Raw genomic sequence first — 20,203 nt, forward strand, 5'->3', positions numbered from 1 at the left:
GTAGGCCCCCCCCCCCCACCACGCTAGCAGTTGGTCTTGTGGACACCTGCAGTATTGTCCCCAGGCACTGGAATTGGGCACTCACCCTTTCAACTACTTTGTTGGTGTTTGCCAGGCTTTGGCAATTATTGGGAGGATTGTGGGCATTGCATTGAACTGGCGGGTTATGTAGCAGTTGTATTGGAACCTTGTAAAACAATTGCAACTTTAACATCAGCATAAATCTCATACTGGTGTTAGGCTAGTGAACGCACTAAACTGTATCAAGGAAAGTGATCTTTCTTGAGAACGCATTGTCTGAACTGTCTCTATTGCTGTAATTGGGAAACCATCCATAATCTGGTTCCATGTTTGTAAACTGCGCATTGGTTTTATTCTTGCAAAATCGGGACCTGATCAAGAACACTCCCATAGGCACAAATCTCAATGTTAAAATAAAAATTTGCACTTAGTGTGTTAGCACTATAAGAACGCTTGGGATCAAAGCTCTGAGAAAGAAGTTGCTGGAGAGTCTCATTTATATTTGCTGATTCTCATTTTATATATTCTATTTAGTTTATGTGTCTTCAAATACTTTTCTTTTTATAAAAGTAACGCACTCACTAATCATTCAGTGATTAAAGGGGGTGGCGAAACTTTGCGCTCTGAGAGGCATGCTTATGAGCCCCTTTGCATCGATCTTGCACCACGCAACAAGGTGCAAGAGTGACACAAATGTAAAATGTCTTGTGTAGACCTGCATAGTTTCATAAATCTCAAGTAATGCCACGCAGTGCAAATCACTGCTTTGCATTACTCTGCGCCAGGGAGTTATTTCCATAGGTGTTGCCTGGGTGTTCCCGCACAACATCCATGGATTTTGATGCATTCCCAGATTTACAAGAACAGGTAAACCTCAAAAGCGTCGAAAGGATACTGCTCCCCAGGAGAGGCGTAACAAGGAGAAATATCTCTCTTTATCCTTGTTTTTTCCTCATTCTATGTGTGGTGCACTATGCAGCACACATAGATAGAGGAAAATGCCTCTCAAGTTTGTTTTTGTGCAGGAAGGTGCCCCTTCCTGCACAAAAGCAATCCTGCCTACAAGAGAGGCACCCTTGCACCATGGTGCAACGGTGCCTGCAGTAGCACTAGGCTACCAAAATGGCACCAGCACAAGGGAAAAGGACAGGAATGCACCATACTGTATAAATACGGCACAAGGGAACTTGCTGCCTTGCCTAGCACCACAAAACTCATAAATATGCCCCTGAGTGTCTAAACTTCCATCGCGATCTATAATAAGCCTTGGGCTGTCCTCTGCTTTGTGACCATTGAGTCATGTGTTAAAGGGAAGTACCTGGTTATTTAAAGTGGGGGCCAATAAAACAGTGGCCGAGGAAACCTGTGGTAAATGGTGCAAACTCACAATCAGAGTCCGCTAATGGCTGACTTCAAGCCCTGGCCTGAGAAAAGTTCGAGTAATTCCCCAGAATACTACATGAAAATATGGTATTTTACAAAATGCTGGCTTTGGCATTTTGCACTGATGTTTGGCGTGAAATGTGTCCTCAGATAAATCTTTGCAGGAATGACGTGTTTCACAATAAAAAAAGCACAAAATTGCGTGTGACATGAAAAACAGCCTCTCATGTTCAGATCATTCCTATCATTCTGTGTTAGGATTGTTACTCACATAAAGTCTCAATTTCCCAATATGGAATACTTATTCTCAGGCATTTCGTGTAACAATTGGAAAATGAAATGCTGGAAACCCCATAATAATATGATGGCGTAAACTTGTGACCATCCAAATTAGGTCTCACAGAAAGGAGAGTTGGCGAAACAGTTATCTGGGTAAAATACCTCAGCCGGTATATTACCAGCAGTGGTGACCCCTCTGCTAGTTCTAAGGGCTGGGCCAAGTCTTGGAGGTGGGGCCATCGTGGGGGCAGTCATTAGAGGGAGTGGTGGGCACTGAAATCAATGCGTATGTCAGTTTGAGCGGCCATCTCAGGACATGTGCACTGAGCTGTCTCCAACCAAAGCTGGGTTGCTTGGTTCGGAGAAAGCAAGCACAGGCTCCCAATCTCTCTGGGAGCGCAATTTCAGGGCGCTCAGCCCAATCCTGATGCTGCTTTCAGTCATGAGGGCAGGATCAGGATTGGCCGCAGGGGAGTCGGAGAGCCTGTGCTGCAGCGAGGATTCGGAGCAAAAGAGTGGCAGCCCGGGCATCCGGTAAGCTCCTTTTTTCACTTTTTTCTGTTCCCCCCCCCATCCTGCCACTCCGGCCGCACACCAACGGCTACTGAGTATCAGTGTATTGTAACTATGATATTCTCTGACAGAAATATCATCCCCAGATATCAGCTACAAAACAATCACCTCTTTTGAGTTAATATTAGAAAGTCTTCACCCAAAAGACAACAATTTTTAAACTAATATTTACCACCCAATATTTCTGGCAGACAATATTTTTGCTACCAATATACTGACATAAAACCACCTCTGCCACATAAAAATCTTACTCGGGGCTATACAGGGATTCATTTGACTATATAAAGTTTCAGTCATGTACTTTATTCTTTTAACAGAGCCACTGAGGTCATTTAGAGGGTTTCTCATTGCACTGACGTTCGTTGGCATTTAATAAGACATTTCAAAAAAGCAAGATTGTACAAAATATTGATCTAAATGGACATTGCAAGGCATATTTATCAAGGTTTTAGGGCGATGCAAAACCTAACTGAGACTTATCAAGCCACGCAAGGCCACCTTGCGTGGCCATGAATGACTTGATAAATCTGGAGTAACACAAGGCAGCGCTAATCGCTACCTTGCATTACTCTGCCACAGGGAGGCGTTCCATAGTTGGAGCAAGGGTGTTCCCACGCATTCACCGAAGGAATTTTCCACAATCCCAGATTTACCATTAGTGGTAGACCTGGGAATGCACCGAAATGCTACACCTCCCCAAGGGAGGCATAACGAGGAGAAAGATCTTTATTTCTCAGTGTTTTTTCCACTATTTACATGCGTTGCATTCTGCTACACAAATAGAAAGAGTAAAATGCCTTTGAGGATTTTCCTAACAAAAACAATCCTGCCATCTAAGCAGGCACCCTTTCACCATGACGCAAGGGTGCCTGCATTGGCACTAGGCAGCCAAAAGTGCACCAGTGCTAGGAAAGGACAGGAACGCGCCGTATAAAGTTAAATAATGCGCATTCCTGTCCATTCCCTTTCATGCAGAGCAGCAAGGTGGCTTGCTGCATTGTGTTGTGTGAAATAATGACAAATATGCCGCTGCATTTCTATTCAATTGTACACTATATGTGTTTATGTCATCTATCTATGGTGAACTATACGCACACATAACATTAGCAATACAGTCAGCATCTGCAAATAAATGTATGTTACAGTGACACTGCCTACATTAAACATGTTTCACCTCTCCACCCAAAGTGCTAATCTACACCCCCTTAGCCTAATAAGTATGTATTTACCTGCAGAGAAAGGCAAGAAGGCTTCTCGCTTGATGAATTGGCCATCATCATCCAAGAAGTGTTCTGGATAAAACTGGTATGGTCTTGCCCAGAGGGACTCATCTTTCAGGACGGATGACAGGTTGAACATTAGTGTAGTGCCCTACAAGCAATAGCCAACATGTTAAACAGAGAATATGCTCAAGTTCTTAACTGTATGTTCATGGATACACATGATAACAGAGTGGACCACACAGAAAAGGATTGGTTTGCAGGCTGTGCAAAGCTCTTCTTACTCCAAAACTACATCCCTCTTTTCATGGATGATAACCCTAATTCATTCAGTGAACCAAAGCTGGTTGCTATCTGTCGTATTTACTCTGACATCCAATCCTGTGAACCATGCACTCAAGGGTAGATCTTCATCAATGCATAAGGTACAAAGTCTATCAAAATCACACAAACATAACAAGTTTAGTCTGATGTCTCAATATTTTCTCACCTTACCATTTTGACACTGGGATCACTACTACCTGTGGATTCAACAAAGGAATCCAAAAGTTTAGTTGTGCTGCCTCAGCTTGTATACTACTTGCCCATGTTTGCCCTTGAAAAAAATTAGACTGACCGAAAGTCTCAGTGAAACTTTATTGTCTACTTACTGGTCATTTACTGAGACTCACTCAGCCAGTGGTAGCCCCTAGGGTGGAGCAGATCACTCATACTGCCACTGTGGTGCTCTGCCATATCTTAGCTGTGGCACCTTTGCCTCCATGAGAAATGAGCACAAGAAGGTCTTGTGTGGTTGTCAGAATCAGGTAAGGGGTTGTTGATAAAAAGTTTCTTACTAGGGACTTTTTCAATCTGACACTTTATCCATTGATGACTGTTCACAGGGTTACTCGCTGAGCATGAACAAATAAGATGAATTACAAGTAACTCTGAGTTTGTCCCTCCAAGCAGTGATCATGGATAACTTCTGATTGTTTATCAGTTAAGAATGTGGATCAAAAGATGGATCGTCTTCCCGGTGGTCTTTAGAATGAATTACTACCTGATACCCTTGACAGAGTCTGGAAGGACCGGTGCTTTTCTGTCCTCTGTACAGTGCCATGTCCCTCTTCCTGGAGTTTTGTGTATCCACACATCCTGCAATGTTGGGGAACACTTCCTTGCAACATGAGGACATTTTGCCGCCAGTTTTCTGCCAAATAAAAGTTCAACAGGAAATTGTCTGCTGGTGATGTGAGACATGTCCTTACAATCCCTCAGATCTCGACATAATGTCTCTGAAATGGCGGCTCCTGAGACCTTCACACCAATTCGCTTCATGATGTCATTGGCTTGAGGCCACTGAGGAGTGATTTTATTGTAGTGAAATCCTAAATGTACAGTAAAGTATTTAAAATTGCTACTATTAAACAGAGTGCTGTTACATGTTTCAATGTGGGCGGTGTGCCGGAAGTGGAGAAAATGTGTTTCTGTGGTCAGAGTTAACAAAGTCAGCCAAGTTTTTTTGGAAAGACCAAGACTTCTGGGAAATTTGAAAGTTTGTGGCTTATAACCGCAAGGTGTTGGCTTGTGGCACTGAGTCCAAAGAAATCAACTGCAATTTCTTCCTATATTTCATATGGTTGCTCTGGTATTCTCAGTGGCTCTGAAGGAGTGTCTTTTCCTGGTCTCTGGCAGACATGAGCCATGTATCTTTGCAGCTCATAGCAGCGTTGCACACTACTGCACTTTCTCTCAGAGACTCTCCCTTCAGCCCCTGGCACTTTTAGAGCCTGATCTGGGCTCAAGTGAAGCACACTGGGTTAGAGGTGGAGTGTCATAGATTCAGTGCCTTGCTGAGTATCAAACATCTGGCTCATCCGCGGATTGGATACACAAACTGGATTGTGCCCACTCAGCACTTACCTTTGGACTTTTTGAACAAAGGTTTCTGGTCAAAGCCGAGATGAAGATTTCTACTTTCGGATGTAGCTGCTTTTATGGAAGGCAAAAATCTCCAGCGGGACAAGGCAATATGCTACAGTCAAAGACAGTTCCACGAAGCCAGACACCCCTTTGTCAAAAGACCGCTGATCAGTATGTGCTGCTGTGGAGAAGAACGTAGTGGAAGCAGCTGCAAAGTCAGGCCGACAGGCAATGGACCTTGGGCAGATAGACAAACAGGTTGGTCCCAGTCTCTTCCTGGTTCTCTGAGCAATTTTTAGCCAAAATGTTTCTTAAGTCCCAAGTTGTGGATTTTGGCTATCTGGGTACTTTTAGAACCCCAACCCAGAGTCCAGGATAGGTGGGACACCAGTGGGGAGTTAAAGACTCACTTAGGCTGTGTCCAGGTACGGGTTCAATGTGGTGGGAGCCAGTTATGTTTCTGTGGCTCTGAACAGGAAGCCGTACAAAAAGGGGTTGGTGATGGACGGAGCATGAGAATCAATCAAACACTCACACCCAGTCAACAGATCTGGGTTTAATCCATCACCGTTCTTTAGCCCACTCTGCCACCCCAGTTCAGACATGGCCATATGCAAATCAGTCTGACCCTGTGCCTCATGGGAACAGTCCAGCCCGAACTGCCAAGCCATGCCTTCCCTGGACCGGAAACAAGCTTCCTAGGATCGGTTTCTGGCATTTCAGCCGTCTTCAGCCAGGCTTGCTTGAATCCAGTGGCAAAGTGAACAAGGGACTCACGTCTGAGCATACCCTGCCAACTTTTGGCAAACAAAGCGGTACAAAAAGGGGTTGGTGATGGACGGAGCATGAGAATCAATCAAACACTCACACCCAGTCAACAGATCTGGGTTTAATCCATCACCGTTCTTTAGCCCACTCTGCCACCCCAGTTAAGACATGGCCATATGCAAATCAGTCTGACCCTGTGCCTCATGGGAACAGTCCAGCCCGAACTGCCAAGCCATGCCTTCCCTGGACCGGAAACAAGCTTCCTAGGATCGGTTTCTGGCATTTCAGCCGTCTTCAGCCAGGCTTGCTTGAATCCAGTGGCAAAGTGAACAAGGGACTCACGTCTGAGCATACCCTGCCAACTTATGGCAAACAAAGCGGTACAAAAAGGGGTTGGTGATGGACGGAGCATGAGAATCAATCAAACACTCACACCCAGTCAACAGATCTGGGTTTAATCCATCACCGTTCTTTAGCCCACTCTACCACCCCAGTTCAGACATGGCCATATGCAAATCAGTCTGACCCTGTGTCTCATGGGAACAGTCCAGCCCAAACTGCCAAGCCATGCCTTCCCTGGACCGGAAACAAGCTTCCTAGGACCGGTTTCTGGCATTTCAGCCGTCTTCAGCAAGGCTTGCTTGAATCCAGTGGCAAAGTGAGCAAGGGACTCACGTCTGAGCATACCCAGCCAACTTATGGCGAACAAAGCGTTGCTGGACTGTTGCCATGAGGCACAGGGTCAGACTGAATTGCATATGGCCATGTCTGAACTGGGGTGGCAGAGTGGGCTAAAGAACGGTGATGGATCAAACCCAGATCTGTTGACTGGGTGTGAGTGTTTGATTGGTTCTGATGCTCTGTCCATCACCACCCCCTTTTGTACCGCTTTGTTCGCCATAAGTTGGCAGGGTATGCTCAGACGTTGAGTCCCTTGCTCACTTTGCCACTGGATTCAAGCACGCCTGGCTGAAGACGGCTGAAATGCCAGAAACCGGTCCTAGGAAGCTTGTTTCCGGTTCAGGGAAGACATGGCTTGGCAGTTCGGGCTGGACTGTTCCCATGAGGCACAGGGTCAGACTGATTTGCATATGGCCATGTCTGAACTGGGGTGGCAGAGTGGGCTAAAGAACAGTGATGGATCAAACCCAGATCTGTTGACTTGGTGTGAGTGTTTGATTGGTTCTGATGCTCCGTCCATCACCACCTGCTTCTGAACAGGAAGCCAGCAAAGTAGCCCTTGGAGTTACTCTGGTAATCATGGGTGCAGGTGAAGAAGCAAGGCTCAAAAAGCAGACCTGGCCTCTAAAGGTTCAAGGCAGGCTCCAGGCAGCAAAGTAGTCTTGCAGAGTGCACATCAAGTCACAGCAGCAGGCAGTCTTCTGTGAGCCCATTCCACAGTTCCTGAAGTGAACTGAAAAGTGGGTCTGAGGGTCCTATTTTTATACCCAGTGTCTCTTTGAAGTTTGGAAGACATTTCTAGAGTCTTTGAGGTGACTGGTACTTACTGACTTCCCTGTTCTGGCTCCAAACTGGCTGCAGGAACAATACAGTGATGACAAGCCCTTTGTGTGAAAACAGACCACAGCCTGTTTAGTTGTAGGTGGATCCTGACAGAAGATGCTCCATTCAGGCAGGGCTAGCTTTAGGGCAGTGCGACTGGTGCGGCTGCACTGGGCGCCGACCTGTGGAGGGGGGAGCCGACCTCAAGAGGGGCGATATATTTAGCAATAACTTATAATTGGAGAGATGAGGGGCACTTTTGCCTGGTGGTAGTGAGAGAATCCAAGGAAGTGGTTATGGGTTGTGGGGGCGCCAAGAATGATTGTTGCACCGGGGCACCACCAGCGCTAAAGCCAACCCTGCATTCAGGCACACCTAATACCCAATTGTGTGACTGCATGGAAGGAATTCACATGGTCGAACTGCCAGTTACACCCAGTCATTTGACACAGGAGTGGCTGCAGGCCCCAGGCTGCTAAGGACAAGAAAATATCAAGTTTTTAAAAGTTGCATTTTCAAAATTGTAATTACAAAGCTGACTTTACTTTCAAAGAGGATTTTTCATTACAGTTTCATAGATACCAAACATGAGGTTACCTGGTCCCAATAAAAACATAGCACTTATTACATGTAATAAGCAACCAAATCATAGCTTATTGGACAGGTAAGCCTCACAGTAGTGAAAAACAAATATGGGACTTTTTAATTTCCAGGACATGTAAAAAGTAGAAGTGCATGTCCATACTTTTAATTCGATATATCCTGTCCTATGGGCTACCGAGGGCATACATTGGGGGTGACTTGCATCCATTAAAAGTAGAGTTTAAAGTTTGTCAAGGGAGTTATATTTCCAAGTTGAATTAACAATTCAAAACTTTCAGGCTGCAATCACAGGCTTGGGACATGTTTTAAGGTAATACCTAAGCAGGTGTCACAATAAGTGCTGCAGGCCCACTGGTAAAGTCTATTATCAAGCCATTGGTATATGGTATACCACTCTACAAGGTACTTATAGGTAAATGAAATATGCCAATCAGGTGAAAGTCAATCAAACCATGTTTAGGGGAGTGAGAACAAGTAATTTAGCACCGGTTAACAGTGGTAAAGTGCACAGAAACCTTAGGCAAATAAAAACGAATTTCAGCAACAGAAATGGAGGTATGTAGGCACAGATGGTGTGGAAAGCCACCCTGGGGCTCACAGGTCTATCAAACCCTCTCGGGGTGCCACAGTATTTTGTCTTGCAGCTGTTTGTAGAGTTACTGACTGATGGTGTGATTGTGAGTTTAAGGTTAGCCATAGTGATCAAAGCTCACTTGGTTATGTAATGTCATTTATATCTCACCTGTCATTTCAGTATCCATAATGATGACCCTATGATTCCCAATGGGTTTAGAAGCAAGAGGTACTATCCCACTGAGAATCACAAGATCTGCCAGAAAATGGAGATATTTTTTCTGCTGAGAGCAACAAATATCTTGGGTAAAATATATGGGGGGAATAAGGAATAACCAATCCGGACATGAATCACTACCTTCCCAGGAGTCATATTGAACAGTGTACTTAAGAATCTATGTACCCAAGCTTCCTTCCTGTTACCTAGTTAAAGGGAAGACTATCTTTCCCACTACTTGTGTAGGCTTGAAGACTGGATTTTATATTGCCATATAAGATGGATCTGGCGGCTAACCAGAATTCTATGTGAACTTGAATGTAACACCAAGGAGACATTCAATTTGAAGATCCCATTCAGAGATACATTTAATCCACTAAAACATTTCAAAGTGAAGAGCCATTTTTACATTATATTTAGTTTGTAGCCTCACATGTGTTCTTTGTCAATTATAGTTCTAAACTCACATTTAACACATGTAGATCTGGCAGGGGCCTGACTTCATGCCACAGCCAGCAAAGCAAGTAAGGAGGGCTTTAGCAAAGCACCAATAAAAGCTACAAAGGCCAAAGTGCTAAATAATTTGCCTTAATCAACATTGTTGCTGCAGTGCAGACTTCATTTTCTCTGAAAGTTGGTAACCTTTCTGGTCTTTGAGGTAAATGTCTGAGTTATTTATTGCACTTTTAGCTCCCAGGGAAACAGCAAAGGATCTTTTAAATGGATTCTTATACTTGACATTGTTTTGCTTTACAATAATGGCTGTGTGAAGTATTGCAAGTAGAATATTCCCTTTAAAAATAATTCATAACTATTTATTGACATTTAGATTTCAAAAGGAACCTATGGATTAATCTGAAATCTCCATAGTGCTTTTTTCACTATTTACAGGCCACTTGCAAGTTAGTAGTCCTGACTATAGGTTTTCTAATATTATTAGATTTTCATTTAGGTGTTAATGTTCTGTTGCCTGATATATAGTCTATGGAGAGAACAAGGAAAAATAAAAATAACTCCAACTCTAACACAATATCTAGAAAATGTAAATATTTCAACGAATTAGATTTTACTCTAATTTTAGTAGATATTAATCCTTTCTTTTCTGAGCAGTCGAAACAATTGGCACTTTTCAAACATTCTAAAACCTGTTGTTTATTCATTAGGCATCAATAACTAAAAAACATGTAAATAGTACTACTTCTTCTGTCAAGACAGTTAATGACCCTCGACCTCTAATTAAATGCACAACAGGTTATACCTTGGAAGTGTTAATTGAGGAAGAATTTAACAAGAATTCAGACAAAATAGGTGAAAAATAGTCCATTGTGGAGAAAAGGATGACAGAGATTGTTTATACTGTTTTTCAAATATTTGCACTATTATGGTCCTATTTGTTAATGTAACTAATTATTCATGTTTTACATAATATGGCTATGTATTCATTTTTTATTTTCACATTCAGATATGCTTTGTGTGTGGCAAGTTTCATGCTGTTAATTCTTCTTTAGTTATGTTATGTGGTCTCTTCCATGCAGTTGTTTCCCGTCTTTTTTTGTATGCTAGGTGTTCTTTATTAAGTGTCATTTACTTTGCTTAAACTTTTCTGCTTTTTTTAATGCCATTTTTCAACTGACTTTACATTGGTTTTCCTTTATTTAGATTGTAGCAAATGTAGAACTTTGAAGGCATTATTCAGTGTTTATTTCTCTGCGATGCCTTTAGTGACTTAAGGAACATATGAGAATGTTAAAGACCTTACTAATCCACTAAGAGACAAAAGGTGTTGTCTCATTTAGAAACACTGAAATCTCAAAAAAAAAATTAATCAGGAAACTCATATTACTGATGAGGAAGAAAAAAAGAAAGCACATGTGTATGGGCAATGCTTTAACTAGTGGTACCTCTTGGCAGAGGATATTGTCTCACTTAGTGAAACTTAAACCATTTAATACAGGAGACTCTTGATACTGATGAGGAAGCAAATACATTAAATGCATCTTGAGTGGGTAATATTTTCTGTTCCACTGTGTTAGGTAAAAAGAATGGTTTTATAATTCTAATTATGAACCTAAACTGATCCAGGTATTCACACACTAATGTGAAACAGATGGTAGATGGTATATCAATAGTTTTAATAATTCTAATGTTTTGTTTTGGAAAAACAACAATTATATTCTGACAACTTTTTTGAAGGATAATTTGGTATTGTGATATGATTTTCATTAGGCGGTAGGCCCCTTTCTCTGTAGGTGATCATTATGTAGATGCTTTCAATATAAAATGTAAAAACGTCTAACTAAATAATCGAGTGGAGAGACGTCTCTGATATGCGATTATTATGTAATCTAGCTAAAAATAAGTATATTTCACTCTCCTGTTCATGACACACAATCTAGCATTGTTTTAATGTTTTTTTGCTTAAAACTCAGAAATATTACTTTACATTCAGAAACTGGCTTTAAACTATTTGTTGCTCATGCTTTGATTTTGTTCTGATTTTGATATTCTGCCTACAGTAGATATCAATCAATGTAGATTTAACAGAGATTTATTAAATGGCTCCCCATTTCTGAAGGAATGCCCTGCTTTGTCAGTTAAATTTCTGAATTAAAGCAGTCTATCAGATATATTCATTCAAAATAATGAGATGTTTACAATGCCTCATCTCAATAGTTGTATTGAAGAAAAGAACATAACATTTACACCTTGAAATCACAAGACCCTCTCAATCATTTAAATAGAGCTACATTTGAATGTAATAAGTCAAAAACAGAATATGGGCCTGGGATTATAAATCAAATGAAAGCCACATTCCGAGGGGGGGGGGGGGGGTTAAAACTAGAATAGGGAAATTATTAGGAAATTATTTGAAAGTTAAAAAGAAATACCCTTAATCTCTTCTATAAATGGAGAGGACAGGGTAGCTAGAATTACCCTATCTGAAAATAGTGATTGTTTCCTTCAGTTTTATAAACATATATAACCTCAATAACCTAGAGTAGAAGATGACAAGTTTAACAATTAGTTCCCTTCAATTTCCATGGATCTTTCTCCTAGTGTAGTGAGGACTGCTATTTATAAACGTACATTGCTAAGTTAGCACAACCGCGTTAGATGTTAGAAAGCCATCTTGCCACTTTTGCTGCTTTTGCACACGACACTGCAGTTACATGTTATTATTTGAGAAATGCTTGCTCGCCTTTGCTTCACATGAGAACTGTCTGTTGTTCACATCCCTAACAGTGAGCTGCGACCTTGGTCTGAGCATTGTGTAAAGAAACAGTCTGGGTCGCTAGACAGTGCATGTTGTTGGGTTCAGGATGATCGGCCCACTATTTAGCCATAACACGCACGCAGCTGCAAATACCTGAAAGTCGAGTGCTTTTAATATTGCAGGCTGCATGCTTTATACACATTCGAAAGAAGAGCTTTCCCAGGAGCAGAGTCTACCTGATCCTGTGATGTGATTCCACTAAGCTGATCTTTACGGTATGGGGTTACCCAGTTAAGCCTAGAGTCCCTCTATTAGTCTAATAATAATAATATTAGTTTACTAGCAAAAGGAAGGTGGCTGTCATCCACTGTCATTTTATTATGATTTCTCCTTTCATTTTCTATGGTATTGTAACTATGCTGATGGTTTTGATTTTAATCATTTGTCTGCTTATCTTAGCCAAAGTACTGCATCTTAGGACACGAGGTTTATAAAATAAACTCTTTAAACTTTACTGTGTCTCTGTTTACTCTTGTTGTGGACTGATATGAGAATAATTACGAACAGGTATTTCTGATTCCCACCATTCCTGAGAATACACTAAGTCGCTTGTTCTGGGTTGTCTATACATTGGGACCGCCGAGATAAAACTCGGATAACGAATGGGAAACTGATGCTGGTCGGATAAGGGGTTCTGGGTTCTGAGGTGAGTTTTTGGTACACCACAATTCACTGAGGTCCTGGTTTCCTGTGCATAGTTCTGTGCATAAGCAGAATCCCTGCAACATGGCGCCCAAATAATAACATGTAACTGCAGTGTCGTTTGCAAAAGCAGTAAAAGTGGCAAGATGGCTTTCTAACATCTAACGCGGTTGTGCTAACTTAGCAATGTTCGTATATAAATAGCAGTCCTCACTACACTAGTATTGAATTGGGCACATATTTAAAAAATATCACTATTGATGGGGTGATTATTACTATGTCATTTTTAAACTGAATGAAAGACGTAGGACCTGATGGCTTCCTCACTGCATGTTATTCTTTCTCTAACTTTTTCAAATTATATGAGCTCAGCTTTTATTTCTCAAACAAAAGCTTGTGGTACCTTCAAAGGAATGATAATTGCCTTATCCCAAACAAGACAGGGATAACACCACTTTCAACAATTATAGACCTATATCACTTATGGTTACAGACTATAACGAATATGCTAAAATTCTAGCACCAAGACAAGAAAAAAGATTTTTTTTATTTAGCTGGGAAGCTGTCTACATTGTTCTCCTCTTAGGTGTAAAGGTTGGATACTTTGAAAATCTTGTTTCAACCAATTATTCTGTACCCAATTTCTAAATAAATGTGGGTCTGTTGAGCAAATGAAGCAATTGTTTTTCTCAAACTTTCAAAAGGAATTGCAACAAGTTAATCCTTTGCATTATTTGCTTTTATTACCAATCCATTAAATGTGCAAACACAAAATAATATATCGATCAAAAGGTTAAAGGAACAAGTATTCTGTAAGTCTAGGTACATATTTCCACTGAATAAAAGAGGGAAGACTGCAAAAGTACAGCTGTTTAAGGTGTTCTACAATGCCTATGAATTCAGATGACTGTATTGTACTGTAAATGCCGAATGCAGCACACATAGAATTAGCAAATCCTCATTATTTAATGATTGTTTATGTGCAGGAAGGAACACCTTCCTGCACAAAAACATTAATTAATGATGTTTTGCTCTTCCTATGTGTGCTGCAGAATGCAACACACATAGAAAAAGCAAAAATTAGGAAAAATACAGTATTTTTCCTCATTTTGCCATGCTAACACCTGCTCTTGCATGGGTTTAGTTTTTGGCCCTGCCTCAGATTTGCACATCCTTTTAATTCTGGGGCAGCGTCAAAAAGCGATGGGTGTTGTGGTGAAATGCCCACAGCACTACCCATGGCACGCACCTTTCACGCTAAATGATGCGTCTAAAGAGCGTATTTACAAGGTGGCGTTACGCCACAAAAAGTGTCTTAACGCCGCTTTGTAAATATGGAGAAGGGCATCACACCACCAGACCATCACTAAAAGCAATGTTCTGATGGCGCTATCCCCTTGTAAATATACCCCTTTGTTTTTCCACCAGGAGAGTAATTTATAATGCAGAGTCCTGTGCAGTTTTGAAATTGTAAGTCTATTTTTGTATTGGAAAAGGAGGTGTTATGAAATGAAGTATGTCCTCCCCAATTCGCCAGGTTCTGTCCAGTCTTATGACCTCATATCCAAGATGTGAAGGACAAAAATGTGCAGGTTGCACCTTCTTCCTTTGACTTTCGACTTATTATTCTGTATTATACCATAGTTTATATCCTCAAATTCACCCTTATGCTTAATTCTCCATTCCATTCAATTTCCCAGCTTTATTTCCGTCATTATAGACCATAAAAGCAAAAGATAAAATACATACATCACTGAATTTGGACAATAGAAACATCAATAAACATTACAAAATATAACCAAAAATACAAAGGAGTTCATCAAATTTCATACCAGTTTAAAAGATAATAACATTTAAAAAGAGGTTAAAACAATGATTTGATGAGTTAATAGTGTTAAAACAGTTGGAAATAGAAAAGGGGCATTTAACATGTGCGGGGGGAATTTAAAACTTGCGGCTCCTATGCCAGTTGAGGAAACGGGACACAGCAAAAACAATCGGAGGATGAGTGTCAGTTCTCAAGACTCTAAAGGCCTTCCGGTACTGCTTATACCCCAGGTTCCTGCATAGTGGTAAGAGCCAATGCCTCCTGGCTGCATTATAGCCAGGACAAAAGAAGAAAATGTGAGTGGCTGACTCTTCTTGGCTGTTACAAGCAGGACATACAATAGGAGAAGCTTTTGACCATTTGCTTGTAAATGCATGAACCGGCAGGCAACCCAACCTGAACTGAGTATAATGTTTTCTCACCATGAAAGGATGAACAACATCAAGGAAGGCCTCAAATAAATACTGGCCTTTAAAATTGAGGAAATCAGAAGTTAGACGGCCTGTAAGCTTTAACTAGTTCAAGCCGCGATATTGTCGGGGACACTTCCTCAGTGTGGGTCCATAGGTTTGACCGACCTAATCTGAAGCACAGGTCTTTTATGTGTAAACCAAGATAGTTTTCCAACCCATGGGAGTCCCAAAATTGCCTTGAGTTTAGACTGGTAGGCTGTTAATTCAGGGGTCGCCCATAGTCTATGCCAAAAGGTCAAAGGACGCAGTCCAATCTCCTCCTCTATGGGTCTTATCCCGAGGTCCATACGTAAGGGAATGAGAGGGGTGCTTGGCGGTAGACCCAAGAGCTGCCTCATAAACTTGTTCTCTGATTTAATCAGTCCACCTGCAGGAAGATAACACCAGAGTTCTGCCCCATATAGTACAGCACTCCTGATTTGGATTTTATAAATCTCGGTCAGCGGGCCCGGTTGTCTAAATGATGAGTTCCTGTATCATTTTTACTATTCCCCCCAGCCATCTGTGGTAGCCTTAAGCCTGCCTTTTCTTGCTTCGGGCCCCATCCAAATGTTTCTGTCAGCATAACACCCAGGTAGTCAAAGACAGCTACCCTCTCTAACTGGGTGCCATTTAGGGAGGGATTTGGGGCGAGATGTTTTGCTTGGGTTAAAAACCATGTACTTGGTTTTTGATGTGTTGATCTCCAACCCCCTGTCTTTGCAAAATAGAGAGAAGCTGTCAAGGATCCTTTGGATGCTCATGGGAGACTTGGTTAGTAACAAGGTGTCGTCCGCAAACATCATTGCTGGCACCTTGTCACGAGCCAGCTTTGGGGCATCAATATTGGCTACCTCATTTAATTGGTCCACCAAACCGTTAATAAAAAGACATAACAGTGTGGGGGCCAGAACACACCCCTGCCTTACACCTCTATTCACTGGGAAGCTTGGGGTTCATTTCCCGTATTTCCCATATCTCACCCAGGCAAAATTTCCATAGTGCAGGCGCTTGATCAAAGACGGCAAATAGGGCGGAATGCCCATTTGCTCTAGAACCACCCACAGTTTGTGCCAAATCAAAGGCTGATTTAAGGTCAATCAACGAAGATCAAATAGAGGCTCCCACCCTCTATTGTCACCATCTTCCAATATAATAATTGGAGCCTGAAGATTTGGTCAATAGTAGAAATGTTTTTACGGAAACCGGACTGGTATGCACTCAGAATCTCGTGCTCGTCCACCCAGGACTGAAGACACTCCAGGACAATCCTGGCAAACAGCTTCTGAGTTACGTCAATCAGGCTGATTGGCCTGTAATTAATGGGCAGGAGGGGTGAGCCCTTCTTGTATACTGGAAAAATGTCTGCCCCTAGCCAGGTGTCCGGGATTTTCATGCCGTTTAATATGGCGTTAAATATTACACATAGATAGGGTCCCCAGATGTTGGGTTCTTCCCGAAATAGATCCCCCAGGATCTTTTCTAGTCCGGGGGCCTTTCCAAAGGGAAGTTTCCCAATTGCACTCAGCACTTAGGTCAGAGTGAACCCTACATTATCTTCGAGGGGATTCCCTACAACAGTTGGCAAAGTTCCCTCAATGAGCTCTATGGTGTCCTGAGTTGAATACAGCGATTGGAAATGAAGTTTCCAAACGTCTGCAGCGATGTTCGGCTCAATAGGTGAGTTCTCTGGGGAACTAACTGTACGAACCAGGATCCAAAATGCCCTCATATCTCTGTTGGTGAGTGCCTGTTTGATAGCATCCCATCTTTCACACTCTCAGTTCTTTTTGGCTAGCTTTAAACTATCATTATATAGAGCCCTCCTTGTTTTTATCAGGGATCGGTCTATGGATTTTATAGCGTCAATGAGGGCACCCTTTGCCATTCGGCAAGAATTATTAAACCAAGTGGATTTAGGGCTCCTCTTGCCTATGGAGTGCATCAGGGGGTTGAAGATGTTGGTCAGGCTAGTGGTCAGATCCACATGAGTAGCCATGAGTTGAGCGATGGTATCAGGGGAATTGACAGTATGGCAGCCTTCTCCATTACCAATAAGGGTGAGACAATTAAGGAATAAAGGGCCGCAGCCTTGCCTGGTGACTGCTTCAGGGTTTCCCATATGATTCCCCTTCTGTTATTGACTAGTGTTAAGTTAGTGCCAGGGGAGGAGCTAGTGATTGAGGGACTGTGAAGATCTGGAAGCTTGAGGTCGAGTACCAAAGCAATATGATCACTGTCGTGCCTTGGCAAGACAGCGAAGTCGACTACCCAGTGCCATATGCTTGCTTCCACTGGAATATAGTCCAATAGGGATGATTGCCCCGGTCCATTAAAAGTAGGCTTCCCTGGTTGGTCTGACTTAGTACGACCATTGCATGCCCTCAGTGCATGAGTTAGTTTTACTGCACTGATCTGGAGTAACAAGGGAGTCCAAGCCTTTACCGGAGGAATTTGCGATTCAGGGATTAACCAAAGGGAATCCTCGACAGTGAGCGAAGAGTCAGTGGGAAGGGCTAGAGGCTCAAATTGACAATTAAAATCTCCTCCTATCACCATCCTAGTATTCGGGGGAATTAACTCAATAAATGTGGTAAGCAGGTCTATGGTCCGGTGCAAAGGTTACCGGGCGTGAATATATGTTAACAAGGGCAATTTTAATCCTAGCAGAGAAAGTAAGGAGGGTACACTGGATATCATCATATGAGGTGTTCAACTGTTCAACAGTACAGTCCAAATGTGTAGCAAACCACGTGCCTAAGCCTCCCGAAGGTCTGCCTCTACCCCCCCATAGTTGCTAGCACATTGAAAGTTGCAAAGCCCCTCATAACAGTGTCCTCTCTAGCCCAGGTCTCCTGGAACGTACACACATCATAATCTTGCACAAATTGTGTCCAGTCAGGATTTTGGAGTTTATTTTTAATATCAGCGATGTTCCATGTCAAGACTCTCAGTTTGAGGCCTAAGTTCGAGGTGGCATTAAGAACAGAGGGGTTAGGGGTTTGTGTAGTCTCTGGGTCGGTCCCGGGGTCTGGTGCTCCCACTTCCGCTAGGGAGCTATTCCAGGCCATGCTTGAAGTTATAAGTTCAGGGGTAAGAGAGCCTAGAGTGTTCAACACATCTAAGGTAGCACCATCGTAGCCTTGGGGTCCCTGATTAGATTCATGATGGGGCTCCCCTGGTGCATCTTCTGACACACCAGCAATACTTTGGTGCTGTATTCCAGTGATTTTCGATTTAAACTCTCTGTTGGCCTCCCCTAACCCCTGGCTAAGAGTAAAATCGGATGCTGTCATGAGTCAATCTACCTCTTCAAGGGCCCAAACCTATTTGCTACTGCAACATTATACTGTATTCTAGAGATTTGACCGAGTGTTGGAGGGGATTGAAACCAATGTGTTGGGACTCTAGTGCAAGGGGTCCAAGATGGTGGATAGTTACAGGAATGGAAAAAGTCCAGGGTGTGTGGTTGAATCCCTGTGAGTGGTGCATAAGAGCAGGAGAGTTGATCAGCCAAGTTTTGGACTGTCCGGGGATTACTAAAATGAATAACTATACAGTCTCCTTTGATTGATTTGGGGTTCTTACCAACCCAACCCACTCTTCAAACTAGTAGTATCTCACCTGCCCTGTCATAGGGAAACTTTCCATGCCTGGTGAGCCAAAAAAGGCACTTGTTCCTCAATTCCAACTGTGTTTCTCTCTGACCTGGTTTAAATTCAGGTACACCAGTTAAGACTATAACATAGGGGAGTGAGGCTGGGGGTAGATCTATTATTGGCGTGGCCGATAGGACTGGGTATGGGTTCTCATTCTCTGCTGGGTTAGGCGTTTCCCTGTCCATCATCTGGTCAGAATGGGCAGGTCAGCTTCTACGTGGGCCTTCATTGTTAGGAGCAGGATTGGAACTCACGTTCCCCGTGATGAGGCTCCTGGGGCCAGGAATATCCCTCCGAACTTGGGGCTAGTGGATGCCGGGTTCCTCACAAAGAGAGTGAGTGTTTCCCTCTTGTGCGGCGCTGCGAGCCCCTGTCTTAACAGCACTCATTAGAGCTGGATAAGATGGAGCACTGGAGGGGCCACATCTAACTAAAGGGGGTTGCCCTGCTCTATCCGTCTGTGAGCTACAGTCTTTCTTCTCCACTACAGCCGGTAAAATATTAACTAGAGGGTTGGCCTGTGTGCTCGGGGCAGGCACCTGGCCACTAACTCTATTCCCCAGGTGGAGCGCTAGTTCTTCCTTGACAATGGCTCTCATCTGTGCCTCTAGTTCCACTATCAAATTCCTCACCCATGAAGGGCAGTCAGGATCTTTATAAGAGTTGGAAGGTGGTTCTACCACTCCCCCCTGACTGACTGGTTCACCCTCACTTTGACTAATTTCTGGGCTAGTCCTATTCTTTAATCCTGTCCCATTACCCGTTTTACGCCTAACGGCTTGGGGTAAAGCAGTGGTCATTCTGCCTTTACAGGTTTTTGTTTTTATTGGAGAAGGTTGTAAGGGTGGTGGCAAAGTCTCACTTGGTCCGAAAAAGGATTCTAGTGGGCAAAAAATAGATCCGGGGCTAGATGGTTCGGAAATCGGTGGTTGAAGAAAGATATCTGGGGTTAGGGATAGCTGCCTCTGTAAGCTCGATTACAGTCGAGACTACCCCTATAACTCTCTGAAGCATCCTATCAATTGAAGCTTGGGGGAGTGGGGCTGGTATTAGCACCGGAGGATGTTTATTTAGGTACACAGCCACGCTTCCCCATGTCCAGAGCAAGAGGATAAAAAGAAAAAAAGAGAAAATAAACAGTAACAGATTATCCCAGAGGTAGGCCCAGGGAGATCAGGCAGCCCCAAGACGCACAATCATAAAACAGTACAAAAAGAAACTAAATAAATACAGTCCCATGAGTCAAGTTAACACATAACTGTCCAGCTGGATGTCAGAGTTAATCAAAAGCCACAAGTTGTTC

General features: G+C 42.7%; 1 protein-coding gene across 1 annotated transcript in view; it reads right to left on the reverse strand.

The window, feature by feature from the left end:
• LOC146833607 (cytochrome P450 2D6-like) overlaps positions 1–20,203 on the reverse strand; it is a 251,268-nt gene that overhangs the window by 44,588 nt on the left and 186,477 nt on the right. The window contains exon 8 of the mRNA XM_085601484.1: positions 3,486–3,627. Within this exon, the coding sequence (XP_085457610.1) occupies positions 3,486–3,627 (142 nt within the window). The remainder of the gene's footprint in view (positions 1–3,485; positions 3,628–20,203) is intronic.

The sequence above is a fragment of the Triturus cristatus genome, chromosome 4_2 (genome assembly GCF_964204655.1).
Source record: "Triturus cristatus chromosome 4_2, aTriCri1.1, whole genome shotgun sequence".
In the NCBI taxonomy this organism is placed as follows: domain Eukaryota; kingdom Metazoa; phylum Chordata; class Amphibia; order Caudata; family Salamandridae; genus Triturus; species Triturus cristatus.